A 21,493-nucleotide genomic window follows, 5' to 3' on the forward strand; every position below is an offset into this window, starting at 1 on the left:
AATAGAGCAGGCTTGAACATGCAAAACAAGGGCTACAGAGTCAACAATGTTGTGAAAGTTCAAGTGAAAAAAAAAATCAGTAGTTAAAACTGTTTGCTCACGTTGTGGGTGGAGTAGGAAGGTCGTAGTCTTCTCCAGTTTCTCCAGTCAACCAGTAAGTCGTCTCTGTGCCTTTACCCTGAGAGAATGTCCACACACACACATTTCTTTTCATGACAAACTCTTTGGACCGGTACTTCAGACACAACATGTAACTCGTTTGCACCTTCAGAAACGTCTCCCCTCTGATCTCATACTCAAACTTGCAGTCGGTTCTCTGCAGGATGTTAATTGTGGGCTCGCTGACGTGAATCCGCAGCGCTGAAGGATACAAACACAACCAGTAATCCTTACTCAATTTTCTTTGTGAAGTTTCCTGAGTGGGCTCCATGATTTCCCTAAAGCAATTTGCAGAAAGAGACCAATGTGGAATAATGAGAAGGAGAAGCTACATCAGTGTAAACCAGTTTTCTTGTCAAACATCTGTGTGAGTGTTTCTCTCTCACGGTGTCCCGTGGACTCCATACGAGACGCTGTGTTGACGGTGTCTCCAAATAAACAGTATCTGGGCATCTTCATCCCCACAACCCCTGCTGCACAAGGACCTGCACACAAATGTTCAGCGAGTCTCATGTCGGGCACAACGTCTCTGTCAATGCAGAAGCACTGGCACACTTGAGAGGGATGGCTGACCTGAGTGTACGCCGATGCGTATCCACACAGGTATACCAGGCAGGTGTCGCAGTTGGAAGGTGCCCATGAAGGCTAAGATGTCCAGCGCCATGCGACAGATGTCTACAGCATGTCTGTTCCCGTTTCTCTTTGGCAAACCAGAGGCAACCATGTAGGCGTCGCCTATCGTCTCCACCTGGCAATAAAACAAAACTAATATTTATGGATTGATCAGTCTGTCATTATATATTTATTTATTTTTGTTTATGTGCCACACCTTGTACACATCATGGTGGTCGACGATGCTGTCGAAGCCCTTGTAGATGTCGTTCAGCATGTCAACAACCTCCATCGGTGTGCTGTACTGGCACAGAGTGGTGAAGCCGACGATGTCACTGAAATAAATCGTTACTTCGTCGTACAGCTCTGGTTCCACCACCCCAGTCTCCTTCAGGCTTTTCACCACCGGCCTTTAGATATGGACACATAACAGGAGAGAACATGGCCACTCTATGTGGGGGGAAAAGTATAACATTTACAAAAGTTTCAAGATTAATGTCACAAACTCGCCTGATAAAAAGATCCTAATCTTTGCTGATGTGAAAAAGTTCAAAAGTGAAACTATTTCAATAATGTAATACTTAATAAACTGGAATTAAAGGGGGACTAGGTAGTTTTAGCACCCCCCAGTATCTGTTTAGTAGAACCAAAAGCTTAACTCGTCTCCTCGCTGTGCGTTTGTCTTTTTAACACCTTAATCTAACAGCTGAAATGTCTCCCAGCCTTCATTAGTTTCTACAGGAGTGGTTCACTCATTCGTACTTTATATGAAATCAGCTGTGTTCATGATCTAAAACGCGTTGGAAGCAGACTACAGCACCGGTTTTTTCAGCTCAGTCAGTCCCAACAGACTGGACGGGCACTCTGAAGTTGCAAATGCAGTATTCTGGCCACAGAGGAGTGGCCTTTCCATCCATCCACCCATCCATTTTCTGAACCCACTTTGTTGTCCACGCGGGGGGGCTAGCGCCTATCTCCAGCGGTGAACGGGCAATCAGGCGGGGTACTTCCTGAACAGAGAGCCAGTCCATCGCAGGGCAACACAGAGACACACAGGACAAACAATCATGCACACACACTCACACCTAAGGACAATTTAGACAGACCAATTAACCTAACAGTCATGTTATTGGACTGTGGGAGGAAGCCGGAGTACCCGGAGAGAACCCACGCATGCACAGGGAGAACATGCAAACTCCATGCAGAAAGATCCCAGGCCGGGAAGCGAACCCAGAACCTTCTTGCTGCAAGGCAACAGCTCTAATCACTGCGCAGCCTGGAGTGGCCTTTCATGAACTAAAATTAATTTTAGCACATACTGGCTCAAGAAAATGATTGAAAAATATGAAACGGTTGCAAAGTATCCATTTAAACTCTGACTTTCTTTAACATTTTAAATTCATCCGTTTGTCAGAAAAAGGTAAAACTTTTCCAGGATTAAAATTTTGAAATTTGTAGGAATCAAAATGTGTAAAACAAAATAAAAAGAGAGAGGACCTTTTTGTCCACAGATTTTTTTTTCTTGCAGTCTCATCTTTTGAAAGGCTCAGAAACCATAATTTGTTGTTTTTTGGCACATTTCTGACCTTAATCCTGGAATTTATTTCTCAAACGTGTGTTAATATGAAATGTTATAGAACGCCCAGTTTTTATTCTTTTTAATTCTCATGAAATCTTTGAGAACAGAGTTGTTTAAAGAGCAAGTCACCCTCAAATTAACTGTTTTGCTGACAAATGATTTCATTGAGTGTCTAATAGGGCTGCAGATATTTGTAGTCATTCTTTTAGTGCATCTTATTTAAACTGCCTAAAACCATCAGTGTAGCGCCTTCTTCGGGTTTAAGGTCTGTCGCTGCCGCAGTGCCACCCTTTGGGTCCGCCAGGCAGCACCTCGCTCCGGTGCTCATTTTCAAACAGGTAGTGTGGGTAGATTCAAACACTGGAAGGGGGTGACTTGCTCTTTAAAAATAATAGAAATCTTACTTTCAACTGGCTGCACTATGACTAGCCATTAGCCCATCAATCTGTTCAAAACAAACCTCTATTTCCCCAAGTAGAGCAGGTAAGATACTGACAGTTCATAGCGTTTCCACATCATCGTCGTCATCGTCTTCCTCCGCTTATCCGGGTCCGGGTCGCGGGGGCAGCATCCCAAATAGGGAGGTCTAGACCGTCCTCACCCCGGCCACCTCCACCAGCTCCTCCGGCAGGACCCCAAGACGTTCCCGGACCAGATTGGAGATGTAACCTCTCCAACGTGTCCTGGGTCGGCCCGGGGGCCTCCTGCCGACAGGACATGCCCGAAACACCTCCCCAGGGAGGCGTTCAGGAGGCATCCTGACCAGATGCCCAAACTACCTCAACTGACTCCTTTCGATCCGGAGGAGCAGCGGTTCTACTCCGAGTCCCTCCCGAATGTCCGAGCTCCTCACCCTATCTCTAAGGCTGAGCCCGGCCACCCTACGGAGGAAACTCATTTTGGCCGCTTGTATCCGCGATCTCGTTCTTTCGGTCATTACCCAAAGCTCATGACCATAGGTGAGGATTGTGACGTAGATCGACCGGTAAATCGAGAGTCTGGCTTTCTGGCTCAGCTCCCTCTTCCCCACGACAGATCGGCTCAGCGTCTCCCGATCCCTCCTACGCTCACTCGTGAACAAGACCCCGAGATACTTAAACTCCTCCACTTGAGGTAGGACCTCTCTCCCGACCTGGAGTTGGCAAGCCACACTTTTCCGGTAGAGAACCATGGTCTCAGATTTGGAGGTGCTGATCCTCATCCCAGCTGAACCTACCCAGCAAGAGCTGAAGGTCAGAGCTGGATGAAGCTAGGAGGACCACACCATCCGCAAAAAGCAGAGACGAGATTCTCCTGCCACCAAACTCGACACACTCCACACCACGGCTGCACCTAGAAATTCTGTCCATAAAGGTAATGAACAGAACCGGTGACAAAGGGCAGCCCTGGCGGAGTCCAACCCTCACCGGGAACAGGTCCGACTTACTACCGGCAATGCAGACCAAACTCACGCTCCTCTGGTAAAGGGACTGAATGGCCCTTAACAGAAAGCCACCCACCCCATACTCCTGGAGCGTCCCCCACAGGTTGCCCCTGGGGACACGGTCATAAGCGTCTCCAAATCCACAAAACACGTGGATTGGTTGGGCAAACTCCCATGCCCCCTCCATCACCCTTGCAAGGGTATAGAGCTGGTCCACAGTTCCATGGCCAGGACGAAAACCACATTGCTCCTCCTCAATCTGAGATTCAACTATCGATCGGACCCTCCTCTCCAGTACCTTGGAATAGACCTTTCCAGGGAGGCTGAGACGTTTCCACATAACCACCTGAAAGTTTTTCAGTTGTTTTCCTTTTTCTCTTAAACTACTTCACAGAACATTTCTGACTTCATATTAAGTAACGAGACAGCGATGTGTTCGGGATTAGGGTTCTTGTGGACAGACCCAGGAAGCAACATGAAGTTGAGACAGTCGGCTCGATCCCTCTCTGCTTTGTAAAGAGCCGTTCTCTCCTCCACCAGATGTTCCAGGTTCCTGGAATACATCTGCAGCCTTCTGATCATGTTGTCCATGTAGCTCTCGTCCTGGTTATGAATTTTGCTGAAAACATGTAGAAAAACACGTGGTATTTTTTTCAGAGCCTCGTGTGCATGTGTGACAGCAACGTGGAGAGTCAGAGGTTACCTGATGGCCTTCCCTAGGCAGTTTTCCACCTTCTTAAAGTCAGGTCTTTTTTCTGGATCCTCATCCCAACAGCTTCTTATCATCATGTATACCTGAACGACCGAGGCATCACGTTTTAAAAACATAACAGACACAATGTTCTAGCAAAAACACCGGGTTGACACATTAATAATAACCTCCAATTCTTTTTCTGAAGCTGTCTCAAAGTTCAGATCAGGCCTCAAACAGGACGTCATCACCCTGGACAACTTTTCTGTTCAGAAACAATCACTGTTAGACCAAAAGATCATCCAGCAGTGGATTTCCTGGCATGAGGACAAAGTTAGTCTTACCTGACCGGTCACAGCAGGACTGGGTGTAGAACGTGGACTTTCTGAGAATAATCTCCTGAGAGATGATGGCAAAGCTGTAGACGTCTCCCTTCTGAGAAGTGTCCTGGTTCCTCAGGTGCTCTGGAGCCGTCCACAGGTCTGAGAGGACAACATGCAGGTGATGAAATGGACACAAAGAATGAAGAGTGCTTTTAGACACCCTGTGGTTTTACCTTTGCTGCTGCTGAGAAACGCATTACAACCAAAGTCTGTGATCTTCACCACCATGCGGTTGTCCACCACACAGTTGGTGGACTTGAGGCGGCCGTGCACTTGGATGCTGCTGGCATGGAGGTAGGACATGCCCTGCAAAGAGGAGTCACCCACTACAATGAAGGAGCATCAGGAATATTTCTAAAAACAATAAAAGGCCTGAAAGTCCTTCAGGGAGCAGATCGCAAAAACAAGATCAAAATAAGCATCAGTAAGCTCTCCGAGGATCTGAGACTCCCAGTTACTAACAGGACAATTTAGCTTACCAGTAAAACTTTTCAGTATTTCTGTGTTTGCTGACTGACTCCAAAAGATAATCAGTTGCAGACGCACATCCAATAATTACTTTATGACATTTTCATTAAAACTCACCAAGTGGTTCATGATTCATGATATATCTGGCTAACAGTCAAACACACGCACACGCACACGCACACACACACACACACACACACACACACACACACACACACACACGCACACACACACATCTGTGACATCTAGTGGCAGCCTGGGGGAGATGCAATGACTCAGGTCCGAAGCCTGTTTCATCTACACCAACTGTCCACAGAACAATAAGGGGTGGAATAAAGTGCACAGCACAGAAGTGAATAATTACAATAAATGTAGGATTTAAAAAAAGTGTGCACATGGAATGTCTCGTCTCGTCTCGTCTTCCTCCGCTTATCCGGGTCCGGGTCGCGGGGGCAGCATCCCAACTAGGGAGCTCCAGGCCGTCCTCTCCCCGGCCTTGTCCACCAGCTCCTCCGGCAGGACCCCAAGGCGTTCCCGGACCAGATTGGAGATGTAACCTCTCCAACGTGTCCTGGGTCGACCCGGGGGCCTTCTGCCGGCAGGACATGCCCGAAACACCTCCCCGGGGAGGCGTCCAGGAGGCATCCTGACCAGATGCCCAAACCACCTCAACTGGCTCCTTTCGATCCGGAGGAGCAGCGGTTCTACTCCGAGTCCCTCCCGAATGTCCGAGCTCCTCACCCTATCTCTAAGGCTGAGCCCGGCCACCCTACGGAGGAAACTCATTTCGGCCGCTTGTATCCGCGATCTCGTTCTTTCGGTCATTACCCAAAGCTCATGACCATAGGTGAGGATTGGGACGTAGATCGACCGGTAAATCGAGAGCCTGGCTTTCTGGCTCAGCTCCCTCTTCCCCACGACCGATCGGCTCAGCGTCCGCATCACTGCAGATGCCGAACCAATCCGCCTGTCGATCTCCCGATCCCTCCTACCCTCACTCGTGAACAAGACCCCGAGATACTTAAACTCCTCCACTTGAGGTAGGACCTCTCCCCCGACCCGGAGGTGGCAAGCCACCCTTTTCCGGTCGAGAACCATGGTCTCAGATTTGGAGGTGCTGATCCTCATCCCAGCCGCTTCACATTCGGCCGCGAACCTACCCAGCAAGAGCTGAAGGTCAGAGCTGGATGAAGCTAGGAGGACCACATCATCCGCAAAAAGCAGAGACGAGATTCTCCTGCCACCAAACTCGACACACTCCACACCACGGCTGCGTCTAGAAATTCTGTCCATAAAAGTGATGAACAGAACCGGTGACAAAGGGCAGCCCTGGCGGAGTCCAACCCTCACTGGGAACAGGTCCGACTTACTACCGGCTATGCGGACCAAACTCACGCTCCTCTGGTAAAGGGACTGAATGGCCCTTAACAGAAAGCCACCCACCCCATACTCCTGGAGCGTCCCCCACAGGGTGCCCCTGGGGACACGGTCATAAGCCTTCTCCAAATCCACAAAGCACATGTGGATTGGTTGGGCAAACTCCCATGCCCCCTCCATCACCCTTGCAAGGGTATAGAGCTGGTCCACAGTTCCACGGCCAGGACGAAAACCACATTGCTCCTCCTCTATCTGAGATTCAACTATCGATCGGACCCTCCTCTCCAGTACCTTGGAGTAGACCTTTCCAGGGAGGCTGAGGAGTGTGATCCCCCTATAGTTGGAACACACCCTCAGGTCACCCTTCTTAAAGATGGGGACCACCACCCCGGTCTGCCACTCCCTAGGAACTGCCCCCGATGACCACGCAATGTTGTAGAGACGTGTCAACCATGACAGCCCTACAACATCCATAGCCTTGAGATACCCAGGACGAACCTCATCCGCCCCCGGGGCTCCGCCGCTGTGTAGTTGTTTGACTACCTCAGCAACTTCTGCCCCCGAGATCGGACAGTCCATCCCCAGGCCTCCCAGCTCTGGTTCCTCCTCGGAATGCGCATTGGTGGGATTGAGGAGCTCCTCAAAGTATTCCTTCCACCGTCCGACTATAGCCTCAGTTGACGTCAGCAGCTCCCCATCCCCACTGTAAACAGTGTGAGCGAGTTGCTGCCTTCCTCTCCTGAGGCGCCGGACAGTTTGCCAGAACCTCTTTGGAGCCGATCGATAGTCTTTCTCCATGGCCTCACCAAACTCCTCCCACGCCCGAGATTTTGCCTCGGCAACTGCCACTGCTGCACCCCGCTTGGCTATCCGGTACCTGTCTGCTGCCTCCGGAGACCCACAGACCAGCCACGCCCTGTAGGCCTCCTTCTTCAGCCTGACGGCTCCCCGAACCTCTGGTGTCCACCAGCGGGTACGGGGGTTGCCACCACGACTGGCACCGGCCACCTTACGACCACAGCTAGCAACAGCCGCCTCGACAATCGCAGAGTGGAACAAGGCCCACTCGGACTCAATGTCCCCCACTGCTCTCGGGACGTGGTCAAAGCTCTGCCGGAGGTGGGAGTTGAAGACCATCTTGACAGGTTCTTCTGCCAGGCGTTCCCAGCAGACCCTCACTATGCGTTTGGGTCTGCCAGGTCTACGCGGCATGGAATGTGCTTTAGGATATATTTGTTCCTCCTAGTCCAGATGATCTGGGATCTATTTATTTGAGTTGTTAATGATGGGCACAGTCTTAGTGACCACAAGAGTGATTCTGTTTCGTTCCCTCCTGACTGCCAGTGGCAGTAAACAGAGTGGATGTATCTCCTCGCGCTCTGCGCAGGTCGAGTACTAATGTAAACAAACTCACGCATGTGACATGTAGCGCACCTGGTCGCGAGTCTATAAATTACGCGCCGATAGCTACGTTCGGGTCTCTTTGATCTTCTCGCTGTTGACCTGGCGTGCTTCGCGGGTCAATCGCTCCGTAAGTCCGTGATTCAGATCTTGTCGGTCTAGAGGTGAGTACACTTACTACTTGGCGTCATCCTGCCCGAGACCGGGTGGTCGGAGCGCTCAGGGGAGCACTCTGGAGCGGTGGATTGATGCGGTTATCTGCCGATTGTCACCGAGAGCGGGCGGTGCGGCTGGCACCTTTCGGACTGCCGCTGCCGGCTTGGATAGGGCTCGCTGGCGGTCACTATTTCCCCCTGTGGAAAGGGGGGGGGGGGGGGGCGAGCACTTCAGGTAAGTGGGGCTGGAAGTTCTGACCATGGAGGTGTCACGCTCAGATTACCCAGCCGACACACACATTGTGTGTTGTTTACCAACTCCAGGACTGAATCACATTCTTCAGTTTTCATTGAAATCCTCGCTCAGTTCCTGTGTAGTCGCTGGCGTCTCCCACATCGGTAGGGATGTTGGCGTGTGCGTCATGCGGGGCTCCGCTCCAGGTGGAGGACGGCCACGACTTGTGTCCAAAGTGTCTGGACGTCGGTCATCTCAGAGAGGCGCTGACTTACCCATGCATGAACTGCAGCATTTTGCCGCTGGCGGTGCGGGAGGACAGGCTACGTCAAGTAGAGTGCCTCCTGTTTGAGTCAGACCTGCCGCCCTCTGGTATCCCTCATCCGTGTTCCGGGAGACGGAGGGATGGACCGGCTGAGGAACGCGGCAGCCCGAGGCGCAAGAAGCGGCATGTGGCACACCCCTCTCGCCAGGAAGTGGACACTTTGCGGGCGGAAGTGGAACAGCTCAAATTGCTGCTGACCAGAGCCCCAGACGAGGGGGGCTCGGATGACCTGATCTCTATGAGGGCCTCAAATTCCGAGTTTCAGTCCCTCGGGGAGGAGGACCCCTCTCCGGGTCGTGGTCAGGGGCTGGTAGTGGAGCCCCTGGGCCTGGGAGGTCACGGGGGCTCGGGGATGTCTCTCCATAGCTCAGCAATCTCGGAGCTGGCGGAGGACCCCTGTCAGTTGCGAGCGATTTTGTGAGTGGCACTGGCCAGGATTGGACTGGACGACGTGCCGGTGGCCCGTCCGGCGGGGAATCCCTTCTTCCGCCGGGCTCCGGCGGCACCCCCGTTTCAGGTCCCACCATCGCCGGCCTTTGTGGAGGAGCTGCAGCGGTGCTGGGGGGACCCGAGGCAGCTCTCCCACCACGGTAGGGATGCCAGGACCCTGGCATCGATGCGGGAGGCAGGAACCTACGGGTTGGACCACATGCCCCCGGTGGACCACTGCGTTGCTTCTTTGGTGCTCTCCACGGATGAGGCATTGAGGGACAGGGTCTGCTGTCCGAGCACCCAGTGTCGGGTGACCGACAGGTTACTGTGCCGGGCTTACGACATTGGGGCAAGGATGGCACACACCAGCAATTCGCTGTCGGTGCTGTTGCTAGCCCAGTCCCAGATGCTGCAGTCGGGCGCAGCGGGGACGGCACTGGGCGATACAAACGACGCAGCCCTGCAAGCGTTTGGGCTGATGTCCAGGGAGCTTGGTCGGCTGTTGGGCACACTGGTAGTGGCTTGCCGTCAGGTCTGGTTGGTGCAGGCCCCGGTGTTAGATGACCTCCAACAGAGCCTGAGCGGACTGCCCGTGGTGCTGGGCCAGTTGTTCGGGCCCGAGGCTGAGAGGGCGTTGGAACGTCGGTGGCAGTCCGGACAGGCTGCAGAGGCCTGGAGTGGGCGTAGCGGGGCAGGGGTCACCCAGCAGACTGTGGCCGCGGCAGGGACTTGGAGACGCTCGGGGGCAGGTCAGGCACCGCCCCGGGGATCCTCAGGGCAGGGCAGGACAGGGGCCGCCCCCCCCCCCCCCCCCCCCCCCCCCAGGGCCCCGAACAGGCGTCTTAAGGCCGTGAGCTGGCGGCGGGCAGATTTTCACCACAGCACCTGGCCCTCTGTGAGGCCCAATGCGGAGATGCTTGGGTGGTTCGAACCATGTCCCAGGGCTACAGGTTGCAGTTCTGCCATCGGCCCCCACCCTCTTCGGGGGTCAGGGTGACTTTGGTCACAGATCCTGCACGGGTCAGCATCCTGATGCAGGAAATAGATGGTCTCCTGGACAAATGGGCCATAGAGGTCGTTCCGCCACATTTGCAGGCAGACGGCTTTTATTCAACGTATTTCTTGGTACCAAAGAAGGACGGGTCCCTGCGGCCGGTACTGGACCTCAGGGGTCTCAATCGGTTCCTGAAGGTGTTGCCCTTCCACATGCTTCGGACTCGCAATGTCCTTCAGGTGGTTTGTCCAGGGGAGTGATTCACGACAATAGATCTCAAGGACGCATACTTCCATGTCCCGATCCATTCGGGACACAGGAAGTACCTGCGGTTTTCTTCGGGAGGGTGTACCAGTTTCTGGTTCTGCCGTTTGGCTTGTCTCTCGCCCCACGAGTTTTCACACGGTGCTTGAAGGCAGCCCTGGGCCCCCTGTGTCGGGCGGGGTTGAAGGTCCTGCCATATCTCGATGACTGGCTCGTCTGTGCTCCGTCGTGTCGTGAAGTGGGTCTGGTCACGGCTAGTGTCCTTGCCCACGTCGAGGCGCTGGGGCTGACGGTGAACCTGCAGAAGAGTTCTCTGGCTCCGACTCAGCGGGTGGATTTTATTGGCATTGCCATGGATTCTGTGGCCATGCGGGCGAGGCTGACCGAGCAGAGGAGGATCCGGATTCGGTCTTTGCTCCGGGCCTTTTGCCTTGGGGCAACACCCCCGGTCCAGGTGTGGCTACGACTGTTGGGGATGCTGGTCTCGGCTTCTGCACTGGTGCCTCTCGGGCTGCTCCACCTTTGGCCCTTGCAGCAGTGGTTCAACTGCTTCCTCCTGGATCCCCGGCGTCACTGACGGGTCGAGCTGGAGGTCATGAGCAGCTATGCGGCTCTTTTGCATCGTTGGGACGATGTCGCCTACCTGAGTCTTGGTGTCCAGCTTGGCGCGGTCCCCGCCAGACGGGAGATGGTCACGACGGATGTGTCACCCCGGTGGTGGGGGGCGCATTGGCAGTGCAGGTCGGTCCGGGGGTTGTGGAGCCCCCGTCAGGCACGGCTTCACATCAATGTCCTGGAATTGAAGACCATCTACTTGGCGCTGAGGCGCTTCTTGTCCTTTCTGCGGGGCAAGCACGTGCTCGTCCGGACGGACAGCACCTCGGCGGTGTTCCACATAATCCATCAGGGGGGCACCAGGTCATTGCGATCGTTGAGGGAGGCTCAGACGCTGTTGACCTGGGCTTACCCTCGCCTGGCCTCCATCAGGGCACTGCACTTTCCGGGGTGGAGGAACTTGGTGGCAGATTGCCTGTCTCGGCAGGGTCTTCTCCCGGGGGAATGGAGGTTGCACCCTCAGGTGGTGCAGAGGGTGTGGCATCAGTTCGGAGAGGCCCAGGTGGATCTGTTCGCCTCGAGGAGCAGCATGCATTGCCTCTTGTGGTTCTCCCTGGCAGAGGCCGATGCTCCGCTGGGGATGGACGCCCTCGCCAATGCCTGGCCGTTGGTTCGGCTGTACGTTTTCCCGCCTTTCCTGTTGATCTTACCGACCCTCCATCGGGCAAGGGACTCATCACACGAGGTCCTTCTGGTGGCGCCAGACTGGCCCATGAGGGTCTGGTTTCCAATACTTCTCAGTCTGTTGAACGGAGAGCCGTGGCGATTGCCAGTGAGATGGGACCTCCTGTCTCAGATGGAGGGGAGGATTTGGCATCCGTCCCCAGATCATCTTCCGCTCACAGTGTGGCCATTGAGGGGTGCAGGCAGCCCCCAGTCGGCTTAGAGCCCTCCATCCAGCAGGTGCTGGATTGTGCCAGGGCTCCATCTACAAGGGCCACGTACGCTCGCTGTTGGCAGCGGTTCTCTACCTGGTGTTCCAGCAGGGACGTGGACCCTGGTTCTTGTTCCCTGCATGAGGTTCTGCGGTACCTCCGGCACCTGTTTGACAAGGGCCGGGCTGCCTCGACCCTTATGGTACACTTGGCGGCTATTTCGGCCAGCCACCTCTTAGTGGATGGCAGGAGCGCTGGGGCTCACTATTTGGTGACCCAGTTTCTGTGGGGCGTGAGAAGGTTGCATCCTCCCTTGTGCAGGCCGGCACCTGCTTGGGACCTTCCCCTGGTCCTGCTGGCCCTGTGTGGGCCACCCTTTGAGCCGATGACTACCGCCCCGTTGGAAGTAGTGTCAATGAAAACCGCCTTTCTCTTGGCATTGACAACGGTTAAACGGGTCAGTGAGCTGCACGCACTGGACATCAGCCCCGCCTGCCTGCGGTGGAAGGTAGATGGGTCAGGAGTGACGCTGTGGCCCAACGTTGCCTTTCTTCTCAAAGTTCTGCCCTCTGGCTACGTCAATGCCACAATCGAGCTGGGGGCATATTTCCCTCCCCCATTTCATTTGGAGGGACAACGGCAGGCAAATTTGCTGTGCCCGGTCCGGGTACTGCAGCTCTATATTGTGGCAACTAACACCGTCCGGCAGTCGAACCAGCTGTTTGTCTGTCACAGAGGAGTGAACAGGGGTCGAGCTCTTTCGAAGCAGAGGCTGTCGCATTGGGTCTTGGATGCCATTGCGATGGCTTATGCGGCAGTGGGTGCAGTGGCTCCCCCTGGGATCATGTGCCATTCCACCAGGAGTGTTACTACATCCTGGGCGGCGATGAGAGGCGTGCCACTGGCGGACGTCTGTGCGGCGGAGTCCTGGGCAACTCCGTGCACGTTTGCACACTTTTACCGCCTCAACGTTGGCCACTGGTCCATGCTCGCTTCGGCGGTGCTGCCTCTGGCGGCTACCTCCTGAGTGGGGGTAAGTTTTACATTCCTCGCGACACTGCTGGCATAAGTCATCCACTCTGTTTACTGCCACTGGCAGTCAGGAGGGAATGAAACAGAACGGAAGTTACGGTGTAACTATGGTTCTGTGAGTTCCTGGATGACTGCTAGTCACAGGTGTCACTCGGAACTTCTCGGGCGAGAAGATCCCGGGAGACCCGAACGTAGCTATCGGCGCGTAATTTATAGACTCGCGACCAGGTGCGCTACGTGTCACGTGCATGACTTTGTTTACATTAGTACTTGACCTGCGCAGAACGCGAGGAGATACATCCACTCTGTTTACTGCCACTGGCAGTCATCCAGGAACTCACAGAACCATAGTTACACCGTAACTTCCGTTTTGTGTGGCTCCCGTTTGCACAATGACGAAATATAATCCCTCCATCGCGCTGTGGATCTGGGTAATTATAACATTTCCATAAACATGTTTCTAATAATTTACCCATTTTAGGGATGTTTCTAAGTAGTACAAACAAATAAAACCACCATAATTTAAAGTTTGCATTTTTAATTGGACAGCGGACCCCCCTGTGTAATGCAATAAGTTTAAGGGGGCTAAATTTGTTGGCCACCCCACTGCACACCCCTGGCCAAACAGTCCTATATGTATACAGTGATCATGACCTTAACAGCTGAAAGAACAAGCTTGAATGAGTTGTAACATCTGTTCTGTTTTCCACCATAGAACATAGAGTTTCTCTAGATTAAGGAACCAAAGCAGGCTTGTACCGTACTGCTTTACTCTACTCATTAAACTCTCGCTGACTTCCCTTTGACTGCTGATATTGAGTAAGCCCCGTATATATCTCCTTTATGGCTGTTACATTATCATTCATCTGTTGTGGAGTTATGAGATATGTTTCCTTTGAAAACTTAACTGCAGGCAATAAAAGTCCTGCGAGTTTCACAATCCCACCGATCTTCTCACCTTGGCAATGTCATACATGACAGAGATTTTGAACTCCCAGTCCATAAAGGTCTCCTCCGGGTACGACACTTTGTCGTTCAGCACATGCTAGAATAAAAGTCAGAGATAAAACTGTGTCTATGTGCGCTCTGCTGGTTTTTGTAAGCTGTGATTTGCAGTTTAAGATTCCTACTGATGTGTCAACATGCCCAGCGACACGAGATCTATTACTGAGAATGACTCCGTACCCTGAGACAGCCCCGCTCTCCGTACTCAAACACTCCAAACACTCCCTCGTCAAACTTGACCGTGCCATAAAACTTTGTCAGGTTGTAATAGTCGATGTGCAGAAGCTGCCGGGAAAACAGAAACAAGGTAAATATTAACAAAGAGGCCATAAAATGTAAAATAAAAAGGGCATCAAAGCATTCTGAGTTGCTTGATCAGGATGAACAGCTGTGTGTGTGTGTGTGTGCATCTTACAGCGTTGAGCTCAATCCTCTGGGTTTTGTTGAAGTTCCCATCAGAGTTCTTCAGCTCCTTCAGGTTCACGATCTGAAAACCAGCTTACATGTTCTTTGGAAAGGTCAGCGATTAAAGAAAAAAGAGCTGCATCCAGCTGCAGTACCTTTTTGTCGTAGAGTGCACGGCGGACCTTGAACTTCACCTTCTCCCTCTCATCTTCTATCTAAAGATGTAGCATCATGTGTGTGCATTCACAAACAGTGCATAATTAATGCCAGAGTTCAGAGTGTGTTGTGTTAGACGCTGCTACTGAAAGAGCAAGTCACCCCCAAATAAACCTTTTTTTGCTGATGAACAAAATAAACGAGTGTCTAATCGTGCTGCAGACACGTGTCGTCAATAATTTGGCACTTCAGTGCATCTCAGTTAAAATTTAAATATTCTGCCTAAAACTGGCAGTGTTGTGCCGTTGTCAGGTAAAAACTCTGCACTGTATTTTAATTTAAATCTGCCACCGATATTGGCTAAGAGGTATGCTATGATGTAAACTGGTACATTATGATGTCACAATGCTATTGTGAGCCTGTGCGTGTGTGTATTTGTTAGCAGCTCCTCCTTCTCGGTCTGCCAGACAACAGCATTTGTTGCATTTTTCAAACATGAAGTGGGAGTGGAGTTAGACTCTGGTAGGGGTTGACTTGCTCTTGAATCAGACTGACAGAGGGGCCTCCATTGCAATCACCTTCAGGGAGATGACGTTGAGTTCACTGTCCTCCAGCAGGGAGATGAGATCAGGGTTGATGTGGGACCAACGCTTCCTGAGTAACCGATCCTTCCTGTTCTGTCTAATACAACATGTGGATTTGGACTTTTTCTACATTGCTTTAACCAGCTCTCAAAGGCATGAAAAAATATAGAACTGATCAACGGTCTAATTTCTCATTCACCTGAACACAACACCGTCTGTTTCGGGGCCTACCTGTAGAAGATGAATGCGATGGTGGCCACCACAACCACTGTGACGGCCAACACGCCCACGATGACGTCTTGAAGAGCAGGGCCTGCAAGTGTGAGAGCAGATAAACCCAAACAGTTCAGGAATCAGACCTAAAAGAGACGCTGCAGCAGTCTTAAACAGGTGCAGTACTGTGAAGGATTTAGGTAGGTGTGGAAAAAGGCTGTAAACAAAGGATTCTTTCAAAAATGGAAGTGCTGATCATTTATTTTCACCAATCAACAAAAATCAGTGAATAAACAAAAGTTAAATCTAGATCAATTAAATATTTGGTGTGACCACCCTTTGCCTCCAAACAGCATCAGTTCTTCTAGCTGGTAGGTTGTTCCAGACATCCTGGAGAACTACAGATCTGTGGATGTAGGCTTCCTCACATCCTTCTCTTTTCATGTGATCCCAGACATGCTTCATGATGCTGGGATCAGGGCTCTGTGGGGGTCAGACCATCACTTCCAGGACTTCTGCTTCTTCTTTATGCTGAAGGTCGTTCTGAATGACTTTGGCTGTATGTCACTTTGTGTTTTGTAAATGGATGAAAATAAGCAACCATTATTTATATTTCTGAAAGCATTCTTTTTTTAAAGCTTTTTTCACAACTGCCTAAAACACAGTGCTGTACAATTGGCATCTGAAATCCATTCGTTTTATAATCAGTTAGTTTTATTCGCACTAAAATGATCTGACTGATGCTATTTAAACTACTGCCAGTGAGGATCCAACATTCATCGACCTTCTTCTATAGAACACTGATCTAATTTAGGACATTATTCTTTTAATAATATGCTTACATTAAAGAGGCAATGTGTAGTTTTTAACCATTAAGTTCTGAACATATCCATCAAAGTGTTGTTTAAAAAAGAATGAAATGATGCCCAGTTGTTGAAAATTATTGGTGGCTTTGTAACATATAACCATAAAAATCATGTCTAAAATACATGGGAGTGGGTCTAAGGGTGTTTCTCAATGTCAAGGCACCTGTTCTTACGAGGCGATGTCTTGCGAGGCCAGGCGCCTTGCTTACGAGGACACTGTCCTTCCTTGGTCAAAGAAAACAGTTAAATGGAACAGACATGCATCACGTGACAAGGGAGATAACGTCATATTTTATGCGTATTAGTTTCAATATAAATATATAATGAGACTTTTACTTTTTAAATTGAGTATATGTTTATCTAATTAAATATATAAGAGAGTTACTACCTGTTAGCCACCGAAGCTGCAACTACTGAGCAACTCACCAACCATAGATAACTTCTTTGGATCTAAAAATTTTTTTTTTATTTGTTGATTTAATTTTAAACTTGAAATTTGCCCCTGAAGTAGCTGCCAGCTTCTGATCCACCGTCCTTTTGAAAATACAGCAGTGTATTCTGGGAAATTTTTGACCAAGGCTAGGCTACAGGACACCTCCCGTGTATCCTTGCTCAGCTAGCTAAACGGCTAATAAACGGAGAACACACACCTTGGTAGAACATGAACATTGGAACGCGTCTTGGTGGTTCCTGATGACATATCTCCTAGGCAACCGGGGCGGGGCCAAGGCATCAAGGCGAGGTTCCTTGGCTTTGAAAAACACCCTTAGTCTCTGGGCGACGCCATATTAGATGCCATATTTCCTTTTGCAGAAGCCCATGAGAACCAAATGTTTTTACTGATTTGTAACAAATGGTTACAAAACTTTTGTCATACTTAAATGTTGTTGTTTTACACATTTACCTCTTCACTTGTTGCCAGTGGTGAGAGTGAGTCTAATGTGCCTTTTACTTTGCTAAATTTAGCACTCCCCAGGGCTTTTTGACTCTAATGGGCATCTGTTGGCCTTACTCCAACACAAAACATTCCTTCCACTTCCATGGGGAGTCCCGCAGGGATCTGTGCTTGGGCCTCTCTTTTTTTTCAATTTACATCCTCCCCCTGGGTTTCATCCTGAGGAAATATGGCCTGGGCTATAATATCTATGCAGATGATTGCCAGATCTACCTGGCTTTGAACAAACCAGGCTCCCTCTCTCTTCTGGACCAATGTTTGGCTGAAGTGAGAGTTTGGCTTGCCAACAATTTCCTGAAGCTAAATGATTCTAAGTCTGAGGCACTCTTCATAACCCCTAACAAAACCACAGACTTATATTCCAATTTGGACACCATATGACCTCAAGCAGTGTGTTACCAACCTGGGGGTGAAACTGGATACACACTTTTCCATGGGCCCTCAGATTAACGCAGTGGTCAGATCGTGTTTCTACCAGCTGCGCAGACTAGTTAGCTTAAAACCGATCCTGAAACGAGCACACATGGAATCCGTAATTTATGCTTTTATCATCTCCCGCTGGATTATGCAAATTCCATTTTGATTGGTTTACCTGCCTCCGCTCTTAACAGGCTTCAGGTCGTACAGCACGTGGCAGCCAGGTTTTTAACAAACACCCCTAGAAGAGACCATATCACACCTGTACTGGTGCAGCTCCACTGGCTACCCGTAAACTTCAGAGTCAAGTTTAAAATCCTGATTTTTGTTTTTAAGGCCCTGAATGGTCTGGCTCCAGATTACCTGTCTGATCTTGTGACTCGTTATGTGCCAAACCGGGCGTTGAGATCTGCTGATTGCCTGCTGCTTCGCGTTCCAACTGTGGCAAGGTGGAGAAACAAGGGCCCGGGCGGGATTCGATCCCCAGACTCCCGGGTGAGAATCATGCGCTCTAACCAGTCAGCCAAAGGGAAATCCCCTTGGCTGAGTAGCCAGGGCACATGATCAATGGGGACACTGTGACAGGATGCTCACACTGCCACACAACAATGAAATACAAAACGTGGAGGCAGCGTGCTTTTGTCTATGCTGTTCTGACACTCTGGAATGCTCTTCCTCTTTCAGTGAGGCAGGCACCATCCCTCCTCTGTTTCAAGTCACTGCTTAAGGCTCACTTTTACGACCAGGTATTTTTAAATCCCTGACTTTTGTTATTTTACCATGTGTCTTTTTACTGACCGTGATAATCTGCTTTGTTGTGTATTTTATTGTTGACCGTGTTTTGTTTTTATATTGTGTTTTTGCTTTTTATTCTGTACAGCACTTTGGTCGGCTGCCATGTCATTTTTAAATGCGCTATATTAATAAAGTTGGTATGGTATGGTATGGTAAAAATACTGCTTGCTTGCAACAATTTAGGTATCTACTGTCCCCTATCGCCAGGAAATATACACACTGTCACTTTAATGTATAGAAACTGTGTTGGGAGTGACTGTGTACACACTGCCATCAGCTCAGTTCTGTGAAAGTCTGAATGGTGTTTTAATGAAATCTGTCTGAGCTAAAGAGCTCTAAATCTGGGACTGGTTGGTTTCACAAAAATCCCATTGTTGTGTATGTAGAGATTGTACAGCTTTTCCCCACTGAATTATCCACTGCTACCATACCACACAGAATTTCTTAACAGGTTTTGATGTATTTTTGCTAGTTAATTATAGTGAAATAATAGATGTTTAATTAAAGGTGTGGTTCACTTATTTAATCAATATATTTGCAGTGATCTCTCGGAGGAATGGATGCCTAGTAAGTTGTACTCTGGGTACGAAAAGCCCTGGTGCGCCCTTTTCAGGATCTAGAACACGTGTCAGACACAAGGCCCGTGGAGCATTTTTTATGTGGCCCGTGAGATATTAAAACTGACCCACTGGCCGATTTTACCGTAAAGACTACGGAGCCAAAGCGCCCCCCTCATTTGTGTTTTTTTGTCTCCGCTGTCTCAGACAAACTAAACACTCCTCTCACTCAGCGCCAACTTTACTCAGCTATTTGCCGACGTTGAAGCCCAGAAACGGAGATTTTAACCACTCAGTAATGTGTTCACGACTGAAAGAGAAAGTTTTCCAACTAACGTCCAGACAGAGCTGATATAACTCCAGCGAGCAGCGACACGCCCAAATAAGCATGACTCTGTGGCTGCTGTAGTTTTTATTTTTCCTCCCCGACACACAACAACATGGTCAAGCTGCTCAGACATGTTCAACAGCACAAACCTATGTGAGCACCTGTTATCTAATGTTGTCATTATTATGATGAAGATGAACAAAACAACAGGAGTCTCCTCCTCAGATCAACCCCATGATGCAGGTATCTGGCTGGAACAGGTGAGCATCACAGTAAATCAGTGGAGCAAACGGAGCTTTAAATATTTTGGTTTTATGCTCTTTTTCTGCTCCAAAACATGAAAGTTAACAGGTGAGATTTTGCATTTTCATTTAAGATAAAATAATATTTTTATTTTGTTGTTGGCCCGTGAGAAAAGATTTAACCTACAGTAAAACAGGAAGTGGACAGGCTGCAGATAGATGAATAGAATAGAAATTCCCTTTACTGTTCCTCAGTGGGAAAGCTAGATGTCACAGCAGCGATGACACTTATTACAGGAGAAAAAAAGGAGAATAAAAAAATAAGAAAAATGAATAAACAACAAGAAAACATAAATCCTGAATAGATTTTAAAAATGCTGATTATACCACAAGTAATGAATACCGCCGATGCGTTTTTTAAAAACTGACTTGCTCGTGTGTCATTTGGTTATTCCACATTCAGTGTTAATGCAAAAATAAGTTTGTTTCCAAATTAAAAGGTTCAAAATTGCATATATGTTGGTAAAGAAAATGTGCAAATTTGCCGTCACTTTTTCAAAAAATATTAAGTTTGGCCCTCGACTTCGTCCCAGATTTTCATTTTGGCACAGTGTGAGTTTGAGTTTGACACCCCTGGCCTAGAAGATTGCCAGATCAGAGGAGAGCTTCAGACGGCAGCATTTGGAGTCTTACTTCCTGATCTTTGGACATCTCACCTCTGACTGGCTAACAGAAGTGCGACTCTACCACTGATTTTGTTTACTTTGCAATGTTGATGTTTTATCTCCACAAATGACACAAGCCTGGAGGAATTTTGCTGTGTGGTGGAGTGGCTAATGCTAACAGTTAGCTTCTATTAGGCCAAGATATTTTCTGCTGTTTCAGCTTTCCCCGTTGTGAGTCACGATGGGTGAGACCATGAACGTTAAGCGACAGTGTGACGTAGATCTGTCAAGATTTTCTAATCCTAGATTTTCATCTATTTTCTATCAGAAGCTAATGCAGGAGATAGGTGCAGGAGTCTACATGTTCAGTCTTCATGAAAAATGCAGAAATAATCATTAAAAAATGTTTTTTCAGAGTCCCACACCACCAGGTTTAATAGCATCTGAACAGCGATTTTTTTCCTACAGACTTTTTTTTTTTATCTTTTATTTTCATTTATTGACATTAAAATAAAAATACAATCAGAATTAAAGCTGCAAGCAGCGTCGTTCGGCCCTCGCAGCTCCGCGCCGCTCCGGTCTGCCATCGCACCAGTGCACGTCTAACAGAACAGAAACGTCAATCACCCCGACACCAGAAACCGCGAATGGCCTCCTAGTCTGCACCTCACCCTGACTCAGCATCCCCTCTGAGCTCACCATTAAATTGAATATTAAGATTACGGCGTTACGCCAGAATTCGCCATGGCATCAAAGCCCCTCCCTTTCTGGAAAGCTATCAGATCTGAATGGTCATTACAGCATCATGAAGACAGTGCATGACCTTAGGGTCATGTTGACTAAATTAGAGGGGACAAATATGGGCATTTCAGCATAAAAAATAAATTCCTGTAGTCAGGGGGCGGGGCTTAGGTGATGTCAGCTGTCCACATTGTCATTGTTTACAGATATGGTCAATGATCACACAGACAAAGTTCGAAAAAGATCTGATCATGCACATGGGAGTTATTAAGTCAAGTAAAGTAATGGCGAAAGGTCAACGTTTGAGGCTTAGCCACGCCCACACCTTTCAACTTTTGAAAAATCCGACGGTTGAATTTTTTCCCCTATGTCTTAAGAGTGTATTGCAGAAGTTTGAAGGTGATTGGTGAAAAGGGCGACGGAGCATCACTCTCCAAACAATGTGTGCGAAAACCACTAAATCACGTACTTGCACCAAAATGGCCGACTTCCTGTGCGACTTTACGCTTGGCTCCAAGAGACTTTTTTGTAGGTCCTGAGACCC

At 49.5% G+C, this 21,493-nt stretch overlaps 1 protein-coding gene across 3 annotated transcripts in view; it reads right to left on the minus strand.

Moving 5' to 3' along the window:
- The window catches only part of gucy2cb (guanylate cyclase 2Cb), a 57,756-nt gene that overhangs the window by 1,762 nt on the left and 34,501 nt on the right, over nucleotides 1-21,493 (minus strand). The window contains exons 11-26 of one of the 3 annotated variants that reach the window (XM_054749025.2): nucleotides 15,402-15,483; nucleotides 15,165-15,267; nucleotides 14,586-14,645; nucleotides 14,441-14,512; nucleotides 14,206-14,310; nucleotides 13,979-14,065; nucleotides 5,021-5,153; nucleotides 4,809-4,946; nucleotides 4,653-4,729; nucleotides 4,477-4,568; nucleotides 4,237-4,392; nucleotides 989-1,181; nucleotides 733-907; nucleotides 546-644; nucleotides 266-360; nucleotides 102-178 (exon numbers count right to left, since the gene is read on the minus strand). In XM_054749025.2, coding sequence (XP_054605000.1) covers nucleotides 102-178; nucleotides 266-360; nucleotides 546-644; nucleotides 733-907; nucleotides 989-1,181; nucleotides 4,237-4,392; nucleotides 4,477-4,568; nucleotides 4,653-4,729; nucleotides 4,809-4,946; nucleotides 5,021-5,153; nucleotides 13,979-14,065; nucleotides 14,206-14,310; nucleotides 14,441-14,512; nucleotides 14,586-14,645; nucleotides 15,165-15,267; nucleotides 15,402-15,483 — 1,744 coding nt within the window. Of the gene's footprint in view, nucleotides 1-101; nucleotides 179-265; nucleotides 438-545; nucleotides 645-732; nucleotides 908-988; nucleotides 1,182-4,236; nucleotides 4,393-4,476; nucleotides 4,569-4,652; nucleotides 4,730-4,808; nucleotides 4,947-5,020; nucleotides 5,154-13,978; nucleotides 14,066-14,205; nucleotides 14,311-14,440; nucleotides 14,513-14,585; nucleotides 14,646-15,164; nucleotides 15,268-15,401; nucleotides 15,484-21,493 lie in introns of those variants that run through there. The other 2 variants (XR_008565515.2, XM_070545514.1) reach the window with 2 other exon arrangements.

The sequence above is a fragment of the Nothobranchius furzeri genome, chromosome 16 (genome assembly GCF_043380555.1).
Source record: "Nothobranchius furzeri strain GRZ-AD chromosome 16, NfurGRZ-RIMD1, whole genome shotgun sequence".
Taxonomy (NCBI): Eukaryota; Metazoa; Chordata; class Actinopteri; order Cyprinodontiformes; family Nothobranchiidae; genus Nothobranchius; species Nothobranchius furzeri.